Raw genomic sequence first — 12224 nt, forward strand, 5'->3', positions numbered from 1 at the left:
ACAATTGGGATCAAAAGAACTCTGACTATTGACAGTATCAATAACGTCTTTTCATTGCAGTTTGTGTGTTCACCCCGATGGTGTTACAGTAGCGTCAGGACAAGTCAAGGGGCACGGAAATGATGCAAAGGTTAGTATAGGCCAGATTTGGTAAAATTTCAAATTCTCCCTACTGGTGTCCACAATTTCTCAATAAATAGTCCGTTCTTATTATAACGTCACTTGTGCAAAGGTTTCTGGTAGTTGCAGTAAAGAATTTTGGTAGCTGTAGTTATCGCAGGAAATATAAAACGTGATCACGATGGGCAAAAAAAATTATTTCGGTGAAAAAGTCTTATTAAAACCTCTTGAGAGTATTCTGTTTTTTTTTTCAGAAATGCCAAGCGGAATTTTGAGGCTTATTCATACTGTACAACATTCTCGACAGTTGGTTCTAGTTTATGACCTTTATATGGATTCCGTAGCAATGCTGCATGTTCGGAAAACTCGTTAAGTCCAAACCAAAATAATTTCTGCAATGGCGCGACGTTTCTAAATAAAGATAGAATACTCTCAATAGGTCGAAATGATTTTTACGTTTTTATTTCTCCGTTTTCTCCTTAGTTTTAGTTTCGATTGAGTAGATATCAAACACTCAAGACAGTGATTGACCATTTTTCCAAACACCTCGAAGTTCGTCTAAAGTACTCCGCAACGCTACGGTTCATTTCTCGGGGTTTGGAAATGTGGTCAAGCACGGTCTTTCGTGTTTGTTACATAATATTATTTATAAACCTAAACTTCTTCAATCTTGTTCTAACTCTTTTTGTTTACCATCATGACAGCCACATATTAGAGTGTGGAATTCCAGCTCTTTAGAGACCATTTGTGTGATTGGTGTGGATTATTTTGAAGATGCAGTCTTCGCGCTGGCGTTCTCTAACAAGGTGAATAACACATCAGCTAATTAGCATAAATTGTTATTTGTTATCCGCCGGTAAAAAGCACTTTTACAAGAAATTCAAACCTCAATTAAGTTTTAATCCTGGTTTAGCGCTGGTTGGCTGTGGAGTAAACGGTGGGCTCGTGGTGGAAATTGAAGCTTTTGGACAGTCCATGTACATTATTATTAGCTATTATTTACCCACGAAACGCGGAAGAGCTCGGATGAACTCGCTATAGAGTATTCGTTCATCGAGATATTACTAGAATTGGGAATGAGGGTTTTATGTGGAGGGAGGAAAGCTGGATAACCCGGCGAAACATCCTTAGAGCAAGATCAAGAACCAACGACAAACACAAACCTTTTTTACTGTATGACGCCAGGTCTGGGATTCGACTGAACCCGAGCCACATGGTCTGGAGGCAAGCGCTCTCGCCACTGTGCCATTCGTGCTCTCCTAGTGTCAACATACGCTTAAGCGTCGTATGATGGGCTCACGCGGTGCCTCTAGTAACACTGTATTTTCTGTTTGTTTTCATCAGAGAAGCCAGGGAGAATATCTTGCATCAGTTGAGGACAATGAATATCACACCGTGACAGTGTGGGACTGGGCACGAAAGAAAAAAATCACCTCGGCCAGGGTACGATCTATCGACTGATTCGTGCATGCTTCAAACAATTTATTTTTTAAACTGGGGGATATAGTTAGGGAAATATACTTGCATACACTATATGTAGAATGGCTGGCTATTGCGTTATGTAACGTGTATAGACTAATCATGTCTGAATGAGAGGAGTGTCAATAGATAACAAACCAAGATTTTTTTTCTAATGTGACATACGTGTTAATGCTCATTTGCTATTCGTTGTTAGGGTAACATGAATCAAGTTTTGGCGGTGAGCTTCTCGCCGTTCGATAGCCGTCAGTTCGTCACGTGCGGTAAACAACATCAAGTGACATTTTGGGAATTAGAAGATAACAAACTCAAGCAGTCAAGGGGAAGAATGAGTGTAAGTTAAAGGCGTTTTTCTCTCTCGAAGTCTAAACCGGTGACGGAACTCTGGCTCTCAGCGAATTACTACCTCCATTAAGTAAGGATCCTAAGAATCTATGTATCGATGCCAGGTTTACCTCCGCTTTCTGTAGCGCTCCCAGAAAATAATAATGCGAGCCAACCCCGGCACCCTTTCAGCTTGCCCTAATATTTTATCAGTGCGCATCTCTATTGCTGGGTGGAGAAGGCACTGTGAAAGTTTTCAAAGGTGACTCGCTAAAGATCAGAACACTGACTCTGGCCAGCGCTCGAACCAGGACCACTCGATCCGGAGTCCTGTACGCCGCCATTGTATGCCACGTTTAAAATTTCCATTTTGCTTTAATAGTTCTCGTTTTAACCCTTTCCCATTCTGATCTAACAGAAAAACCACAGACCGAAGTATGTGTCGTGCATCGCATTCTCTTCAAATGGCGATGTAATCACTGGGGATACTGATGGCGCCATATGTGTTTGGCCAGAAGGTTTGTGTCCCAATTCCAGTTCTAAAGCCTTACTGAGCCTTGAGAGCGCGACTTTGTCAAAGAATGTCGTAAATTTGTTGACTCACGACAAACGCAAATGAAGAAACACGCAAGTTCTCTAAGCTAATCACTGGCTCAAAGAGTTCTAGAAAGACCACTGACAAAACGCTATTTTCGCAAGAGCAATTGTTATTTGTTATTATTTGTTATAACAACAACAACAACAATCTTTATTTCGTGCCCAGAAAAATAAACGATTTTAAAATGAAAAGTGGTTTTCTGAAGTCGATAAGAGGACTCACGGTATCAATGACAATCTTATTTTGTTTCATCACGTTTATCCTAACCTATGTTTACTTAACAATGTAACATGTTAAAGCAATTGGGCAGAAAATGTACTATCGTGTACCATTACGTGTCATTGCTTATCAAGTCATAATCTTTGAAAGCTTGTAGTTTTGAAACGTCTCTACTGGCTTCATAGTTCCTCATCTTACTAACAAATCTTTCAACAGAATCCAATCAAGTTGCTGAAGAGCTTGGGGTTAGGAACGCTCATGCAGTAAGTATGGGTCTTATTTTATCGATATTTTCCTAAGAACAGAGATCAGTGAAATTGAAGAACTAACACTACACTTGTTACTAGGGCTCAGTCTACGCTCTTCTTGTTCTACCAAACGGTGCGATACTCTCAGGGGGAGGTGGTGAGTCAACAGTGAGAGCCTGGAGTAGAGGACCGAAGTTAGTTCCCACAAACGTCGAGCTAAAGGTAAATGTAAAACAGCAACTGGTTATAAGCTACTTCGCTGAAACATGGGCTTAACGCGCCATGAATATGTAGTCTAAAGGGACGGTAAATCTACATGTACATGTCTTTCCAGGCTGGTTATTAACTCCGGTTTCTTATCATAAAACAAATACGAGTATTTCTGCTCTTTACAAATTTTAAAGAGCGCCTTGATTGATTATCTATTTTCATCGTAGATGCCGAGGGATGTGAGTGGAGTGCGATCTCTAGCTTTAGGGACTGTAGATCATCAGCAGCTTTATATTGGTACAGTCGATAACAACATCTGGTGTACATCACTTAACGCGGGCTCAGAGTCGCCTCTCGTGGGGGCTGGTGCCAAGCTTGTCAAGATTATGGAGGTCAGTGATCCATCACAAGAAGTTTGTAGTGGTAATCTTTATACAGTAATGGCTGACTATCGTGCACTGTATCAAAGTTGACAAGTGTGAAGATCTCGCTCTCTTTCCTTTTTTCCACCAGAATAAACGCACATGATTTGTTCCATGTATTCCTCTCATATCCTATCTTGCCTATCAGTGGGATTTTGCTGCGTTCTTTTGGTGAAAACGGTCCCAAAATTCTAACTACTTTCGCTCATATACGAAATGCACCTAGAAAACCAAGAGGAAGGTATTTTAGGAGATAATTCTTGTTAGTAGAGCTAATTGTCTTGCAGTGATTTTCCAAGACAAGGTTTCAAGTTTGAAAAGTCTGCGCGACCTTCTCAATTTGAGATCACAACCTCTGGCTCGAGCGTACGCAGTTCATGATAGCACCCCTTCGCTAACTTCAGTGCTCTAGTATGCAAATAACCGTTATACAAAACTGTACCATTTCTCAGATTTCCATTGATGCAACTGTCTTTTGGCTAAATTTGACCTTTCGAATTCACACTCACAGTGTTGCCCTTTGTTTTACATGCATGTTTTATTTTAGAATTTACGTTTCACTCGAGACTACTTTACACTACCAGAACACTGAATCAGTTGTCAGTTGAAAGTTTCGCTGATTTTTAATGTGACGCTAAATCACGTTTTGTAGGGTCATTGTCAAGATCTAAGAGGACTTGCAGCTCATCCCAGTACTCCCGTGTTTGCCACGGCCGGAAATGATAAGATAGTTCGATTGTGGAATGCCGCTGACCGACGTGTCGTGTGGACGAATAATAAGTTGGTAAGTCCATTTCACATAAACTTCACTTCTGTTGCAATTTCTGTGTGATTTCGTATTTTCCAACAAGCTCTTCGTCAACTATCACCCGAAACAAACCTCAAGATCACAGTGCAGACGTATTATTGGGGAGCGCAAGGCACTGGCATTATGAGCTCGCGCTCGTTCACCGAGCCGCCATGTTTGATTCAGGGTGGGCCGGGATAGGATAGCGTGAGAGAAAAGATTATCAGACAGTGAGAGAGAGAGAGCGATCTCAGGCTACACTTGCATCTAAGCCTGTCGACGGACTGGATTTATTTGAACTCGTCTATTAAAATATGCTACAATACACTTTACTGACTAATGGACCCTTGAATTGGAGTTTTTCTGTCATGTTGCAGGCATCAGCTCTGCAGGCGGCTGCTTTTCATCCTGATGGTAGCTCTGTGGCTGTTGGATTCAAAAAAGGAGGGTAAGAATCAAAGTACTCAGTAACTAAACTATAGGTAAAAGCCAAGTGGTCTATACAGCTGGAGCTTATCCCGATTTCTGTGGCACCAAGCGACTAAGAGTATTCTACTCCCCCTGGATGGGGTGCTAGTAAACTGGAGTTGAATTGGGTTACCCCCGCCATTAAATTCACCGTTACCTATTTAGACACCTTGGTGGAGGGAAGAACTGTGGGAGTTGTGTCTTGCCCAAGAACATAACACAATGGCCCCGGCCAGGGCTCAAACTGAGATCACTCGATCCGGAATCCACCGCACCTCTACTGACTAAACTATTGTAAACTTTAAAAGGGATTGATGAACGTTCGTACAAGATTGATGAAAATGATATCCAGATGGTGCAGTAAGCAAAGTAACGCCACCGTTGATGCAGTTAATTTCTTTCCTTTCAGGTGGATGCTGTTAAATGCAACGACTGGAGAGGCTATTCTTGTGCGAAAATCTGAACCTCCGGAGACAATATCAGAAATTCAATTCTCCCCAGGTAAACGGCCTATTGTCACTAAGCGATTCAATGTGTGAGCTTTTGTGTAGCTGAAACAGACCTAGTATACGTTTCCGTGTTTTGTTTCTAGATGGAAGTCACATAGCTCTTGGCTGCCACGACAACGATGTATACATATATGAACTACAAAATGGAGGAAAGTCGGTTTCTCTTAAAGCTCGTTGCAAGGTAATGCAGTAACCCATGTTTCCGTTAGTTGGTGTTGCTTTGTCCTTGTCTTGTGTTTTGGAGATAAGATGCACATCCATAATTTTGTTCTAAATCGTTGGGTTTTGCAGATTGATAGTTCTGCATATTGTTTTGAAACTTGGTCATTGCAAGTCTTAAATAGCGTGTGTAGCTCTTAATTTTCCGTTGTTTTCGCAGGGTCACACGAGTTCTGTGAGTCACTTAGACTGGTCCAAGGATGGAGAAAAACTTCAAAGCACATCTAGAGACTACGAATTACTATTCTGTAAGAGTCGTGTCTTGTTAACTTTACATATTGCCACAGAACATAGCAAAGATACTTCAGCGGTAGTGGAAACAAATAAACCGTTAACGAGTTGTACAAATGCTCGTAGAAAGAACACCCCAAGAAATTTTCATTATCATTATCCATTTTGTAGCAGTTGTCAGTGCTCTAGTAAGGTTGTTTTTAGTGCTGATATTTGGGTCGCGAGTCAAGAGGATATCGCTGCAAATGAAGAGACTCTAAAACAGTGTAAGGTAATCTAAAGGCTCGGCCTGATAACGACGAAAATGGCCGTACAGGAACTGTAAATTCGCAGTGAAACAGCAAACACATAAAGACGTAACAAACTGACACGATTAAAGCAATGTTCAGACTGTCAGAAGAAATTTAATTAACTATCCTTTTCATACGCAGGGAACCCCTTGCAGGGAGAACAGATAACCCAGGCAGAGAGCATGCGCAATACGGAGTGGGCCACACACAATTGTGTGTTGGGTTACCCTGTTATTGGTGAGTAGCATGTCAATACTACCCTAGTGATTGACCAAAGTATATACATCACTCGACGACTGCAATATTATTATCAATATTAGCCCAGTGACTCGGCGGAACAACTTTAGTTTCAGTTGCATTCGGATTCTTGTCCGTGAAAACTGTTTGAACCTGTGGTTTTAGCTCAGTACGTGTCTCTGAATCGACCAGCTCACGAGATAACGTCTTGGGTGGCCCTGTTGTTTCTAATTGGTAAAAAATGATCGGCCGAAATCGAGCGTAGAACGTAAGGAGGATTTGTCCCTCACGGCTCGTCACAGAAGAAAAGCGAGGATTTTATTCGTTCATTGCCGTTTTGCAAACCCATCTTTCTCTCTCTTTTCTCTCTCAGGAATCTGGCCAGATGGAGCAGACGGAACAGATGTGAACTCTGTGGACCGCGCGAAAGGAAAACAGTTAGTTGCAACCGGTGATGACTTCGGCAACGTAAATCTGTACAGATATCCCTGTGTCAGTGAAAAGGTGCGTAGTTACTTACGCTTATTCTCCTATTTTGTTCGTTGTCAAGTCTTCTTACCGCTGTCTGTGTGTTAGGTGGAAAAACCATGTAGACTGTATAGAACCTATAGACATTTAATATAGACTACCAGGCCGGGCGAACATGCAGGGCCTCAAAAAAGCCGATTGTAAGACTGGTCTTCCTTTGTGCTCAAATCTGACATATGCCTTCTGAGAGTCACTTTATTTTTACTTGACTGACTGATTGCCACCAATTTTTGAAACTAAACGATGGCCAAATGAATTTGTACTCTTTGCCCGTGATCCAATTTGTAGATCACTGTGGTCCGCAGCTCTGCTAACAAGTTTGATATTTAATTTGTTTGTTTGCTTGCTTGTTTTCAGGCCGAGCCCAAAATTGTGCAGGGTCACAGTGCGCATGTCATGAATGTACGGTTCCTTTCCGATGACACCCGACTCATCTCCGTAGGCGGTCGGGATGCGAGTACCATGCAATGGAAAATCGTGAATTCCGCGTAATCAGGATCGTGGTACCGCGCAAATCACGGTTATTTAAGACAATAAAGCTGCTGTATAAAGTATTTTTAATTAATTAATGGCAAAGGGAGTGTGTTATGACTCACACGAAATACGTAAAATTCCCGTTCATGAAAAAGTAGTATTCTCCTTTTAAATTGGCAATATGAAATATATTTTGTCTGGGGACTCTTTAGCAAGGTTTTTCGCTGTCTGATAGTTCACGCAGTCTCAAATGTAAGGTATGCCCCAGGGACGGGCGATCAAGTAGCTGTTCCGGGAATTCGTTTCTGGAGAACGTTACGCTTCATTAGAACACTGGGTTTGAGAAGCCTCGTGCTGAGGTCTATTGTTTTAGGCTGAATTTTAATATATCGAAATTGGTCTATTGGTGGTATGCTGAGGGAGAAGATCATAGAGGCTTGAACTGCTTATGGCGAGATATCGCCCTCATCAGCCGTTGACAGGAACTATTGTAGTTTCGGCCGTTAGTGACAGACAAACTAGTGTCTATTATTAACATTTTGCGCCTTCGCAGTACACAGTATATCGTACTAAAATAACAGTGGGGCAAATGTTAGAGGTAGTTCCTTGCGTGAGAGGCTATTTTGACGTTTCGTTCATAATCCTCTAGCTTGTACTCACACAACAAAACAATTGTACAGACACACTGGTATGTCCAGTTTGTATACATCCACAATAAAATCGTAATTCAATGTTCCATGTGAGGGTTTTATTGTGTTAATTTTCTTTAATATCATCAAATATAAAAAAGGGTATAGCTCATGAAGATAGAAATCTATAACCTGATGGGCATAAAAGCAATCATGTTCAAACGATTGTTTGTAAGTTGTCTTTCCCGTTACGAGCCAAAATAGCTTCAAAATGAAGGCTGGAATAACCAGCGTGTGTAAGGGAGCAGGATTTTAAAAGAAATGGGTTGATGGCGTGGTTACAGTATTGTTACCATGTATCGGATCTAGATACATTAGGCGCTCTTGGTTCAGAGTCGCCATCCCACAGCACTCACCGAGTAGGGTGAAAAAAGCTCAAAAGCTTACACGTTCAATTAGTATAGATTTTGCTCAACCAGAGTTGGAGTTCACCCCTGAAAACTTCACCATTTTGCTACGAGTCGAAGAAAAACACGTTAAAAAACTGCCCACTGACAAAGATAAGGTTGCTGCGCGTATGGAATCTAACATCCTTGGCAAATGTAGTAACGCCTACAATACCGATACTGGTCTTGATATCAACGTCCCATACAAATGTTTTTATAGGTGCACTCGCCTATTTTAATGTTTAACTCTTTCATAGAGATTATGCCGGCTAGACACACCTTCCGTGGTCATTGCTATTGTTCGACGACATCGGCCTTTTTTGTGAGAAAAACAAAGGGTTGAAAGAGCCTACCAGTTAGCTGATCAACCGAGCGCGAGATTTGAAATTGTCTTAGGACCGATTTACACGGTACGACTTTGACGCATGCGACAAACTTACGACAGGCCTACGACATGACTTAGGACCATTTACACGCGCACGACATTTTCACTCACAAAACTTAATATGCAAAGGTTTGCACCGGGATTTACGGAGCTAAAGTTCTAAAAAACGGTAAACAAATATTTTAGCTGTCCTGCGCTTTGAAAAACCTTTCTAACGAGATGTTTTTCGCTTTAATCCGTTCAGTACTTTTCGAGAAACGACTTGATGTGAATCAGTCAACAACTTCGTCCGCCATTTTGGCGGAAGAAAACTTCTCTTTCGTCCCCTACTCAGTAGAAATTTGTCACAAAATACGTCATTTTCTATCGATTTCGGCTACGACAGTCACAGCGTTTTAAAACATGTTTTAAAATCCTACGACAATCTTTTGACGCACACAACAGTCGTATAAGCGAGTTGTAGGTTTGATTTACACGATACAATTCATGTCGTAGGCCTGTCGTAAACTTGTCGCATGCGACAAAGTCGTATTGTGTAAATCGGTCCTTAGATGATCGAAACAACAAACGCCATTCTCTCTGGTGGAGGGTAAGTGAAATTGTTGTCAAAGACAATGACTACCTACCGGGTCACGGAGGGGGATATTTGTTCTAGCGCATATTTTCCGGAGGAAGTTGGGGCTCAAATTACTTGCCATTTCGAAACAAACGCTACCAGAGGGGTGGCAGACTGGTTCTAAAACTCATTCCTGACTTTTATTATTGTTGCTCAGGCCAAACAAGTAACAACTTGATTAAGGTGACTCCCAATAGTTTTACTATCGCACGCGCGCTGAGGACGAAAGCTCAAGTAATTTGCGCGCGCTCGAAGGAAAACGGCAGTGTTTTTGGATATTTTCTGACGTCAGCATGAGCACAAAAAGCAAAACTGACGGTGGATTTTCTCGCGTTTCCTTCGGTGAAATTCCGTAAAATTTGGCAGATTGGTAGTAAATATTTTACTTCAGTCGGAGCTCGTTTTTCAGGGAAATCTATAAGACCAGATTTTTTACAGCGGTAAAAGACATAAATTTGAAAAAATCGAAAAAACCGCCTTTACAAACCCTACTTTTTTCGTGTTTAAAATTCGTATCTCGCAGGAAGCGATGTGCTGTAAAAATTTTGGAAGATTTCACCGAAGAAAATTCAAGAAAACCCCAAATAAAGCCACACAAACAGTAAAAAACACATTTGTTTGGACATTTATAATTCAAGACTAAAGCCCAAAATTTTAACAGAGATGATAGCAACACTATTTAATCATTCGTTATTACATGTAATAAGTTTGAAAGGACTGGGTGTGAAAGCGAATGCAAAAACAGCATTCAAAACATAACACTTGCGCTCGCAACGCCATAAATGATTACCCTATGGAGTCACCTTAATCCGCGGGCGTTTTGTATAGGTAATCATACGGTTTCGAGTTCAATTTGGAATTAATTTGCACGAGTGAGTTTTTCAAAAAGCTGAAATTGCACGAGCCGCTTCGGCGAGTGCAATTTCAGCTTTTTGAAAAACTCACAAGTGCAAATTAACTCCAAATTGAACGAGAAAAACCGTATGATTACTTATTAATAATATAAACATGAAAAAATTCGCGCGGAGGAAGTGCCGGAAGATCTTTCTCGAAGCCATTTTTTCTCATTCGAGAAAACTTTTTTCAAAGTTTCAGCACAAAATTTTCATCATCATTTTACATGATATCATTTTCTTAGAAAAGTTGCTATTTTCTTACAGTCAATCATAATCCAGAATTTCGATGTGTAATTTGCACTGGTGTTACACTTTTTGCACTGATGTTACACTTTTTGCACTGGTGTTACACTTGAACTGCACTGCTCTTAGCCAATCAGCATCGAGTAATTTTTTAATGTGTATTATTACGAAATTTAAACCTCACGCACCTTTGTGCGTACCAAGCATTTTTAACTCACTCACCTTTTGCACGCGCTTTTTTGCCACGATCGCCCTAACCAAGCAGTCAGAAACTCACTCCGCTACTTTTGCAACATTCAAAATCACTCACTTTCGCGCTTTTGTGGCTCGAGCCAAACAATTCTAAACTCACATGTTCCGCGACTCATTCAATAAATTTAAATTTGCACACTTTCGCGCGAGCCCAACAGGTTTTTAAACCCTTTCCCGCGACTTATTTAAAATTCATAACACAATTGTGGCGCAAGCCAAACAATTATAAAACTCGTACCGCGACTAATTGAAAATTCGAAATCAAGAATTTTCGCGCGAGCCAAACAGTTTTGTAATCACAAACTCATTCCTCGACTTATTCAGCATTCAAAAAAGAAAAAAACATCCTTCACGTGTTTCAAGTGTGCTTATAAGCGGAGCGGACTATTTTTAGTAAAATAAGAAAACTAACCTTTTAGTGGACTATAACGTCAATTGCCTTTGAAATTCGCGCTTGGTCAACGTCATTGTTCCCTTGTTTTATCGTGAATGGTCTACTTAACAAATTGACGTCAGTTTTTTATGCGTCTGTCCTCTTATTGATAACAAATTGCGTCATAACATTGTCAAACTGGCTGTGGAACCACGAGCCGCAGGCGTGTGGTTCCGCAGTTAACTTTGACAACGTTATGACGAGATTTATCATCAATAAGAGGACGGACACATAAAAACTGACGTCGATTTGTTTTTTACAATAACAAGACCCCAAAATGGTCAAATGCCGGGAATAAATGAGGGGAAAAGACGCCGTAAACTTGCCGTAAACAAAGATAAGTGAATTTTATTCAGAATGATGCAAACATGGTCGATAGTTCTTCTCGCTTTTTCATTGGCTACTTAAAGAAGTCCATAACATTTCATTGGTTAAAAAGTTGACAGTTTGACAGCTGAAAGTTGAACTTGAAAGCTTGCATGAACTAAAATTTTATCTGTCTGTACTCTTATTGATGATAAAAATGAGCCAATCAGCGCGCGGAAAAATAGACAGTTATTGTAAAATAAGTATTTGTAATGCTAATATAAATTCATAGTTAGTATAGAAGCGTGTCTTAGTTTCCTTTCGTTGACATCCGAAGTTCATTCAGCTGGTTAGCAATTGGTCGAAAATGTTTTCAAAGTTTAAGGTAGAAAAGCCGTCGCATGTCCTCAACAAACGCTGTCCGAGACATTTTGAGGAGGAGAAGTTAGCCAATATACTCTCCCTTCCACTTGTTGAGGCCTACGACCAACAAATTCGTTTCATGCGCGCAGAAATCGAGCGGCTAAAGGCGAAAGAATCCATTGACCAGGCCATCATACAATCCCAGGTAACGGAACTGACACTCGCTAGAGCCGAAGCGTTCCAGTTACGACAGGAGATCCAGCTTCTTCGAGACGAAGTGGCATGTAGTCGT

General features: G+C 40.9%; 1 protein-coding gene across 1 annotated transcript in view; it reads left to right on the forward strand.

The window, feature by feature from the left end:
- The window catches only part of LOC145479449 (echinoderm microtubule-associated protein-like 2), a 21686-nt gene extending 12962 nt beyond the window's left edge, over nucleotides 1-8724 (forward strand). The window contains exons 9-24 of the mRNA XM_081457818.1: nucleotides 61-130; nucleotides 825-926; nucleotides 1465-1563; nucleotides 1796-1933; nucleotides 2342-2441; nucleotides 2957-3003; nucleotides 3088-3210; nucleotides 3426-3590; nucleotides 4273-4404; nucleotides 4785-4855; nucleotides 5285-5376; nucleotides 5468-5565; nucleotides 5764-5851; nucleotides 6266-6361; nucleotides 6735-6865; nucleotides 7247-8724. Of these exons, the coding sequence (XP_081313944.1) occupies nucleotides 61-130; nucleotides 825-926; nucleotides 1465-1563; nucleotides 1796-1933; nucleotides 2342-2441; nucleotides 2957-3003; nucleotides 3088-3210; nucleotides 3426-3590; nucleotides 4273-4404; nucleotides 4785-4855; nucleotides 5285-5376; nucleotides 5468-5565; nucleotides 5764-5851; nucleotides 6266-6361; nucleotides 6735-6865; nucleotides 7247-7381 (1687 nt within the window). The 3' untranslated portion in view covers nucleotides 7382-8724. The remainder of the gene's footprint in view (nucleotides 1-60; nucleotides 131-824; nucleotides 927-1464; nucleotides 1564-1795; nucleotides 1934-2341; nucleotides 2442-2956; nucleotides 3004-3087; nucleotides 3211-3425; nucleotides 3591-4272; nucleotides 4405-4784; nucleotides 4856-5284; nucleotides 5377-5467; nucleotides 5566-5763; nucleotides 5852-6265; nucleotides 6362-6734; nucleotides 6866-7246) is intronic.
- The last annotated feature ends 3500 nt before the right edge of the window (nucleotides 8725-12224 follow it).

The sequence above is a fragment of the Orbicella franksi genome, chromosome 2 (assembly GCF_964199315.1).
Source record: "Orbicella franksi chromosome 2, jaOrbFran1.1, whole genome shotgun sequence".
NCBI classification, from domain to species: Eukaryota; Metazoa; Cnidaria; class Anthozoa; order Scleractinia; family Merulinidae; genus Orbicella; species Orbicella franksi.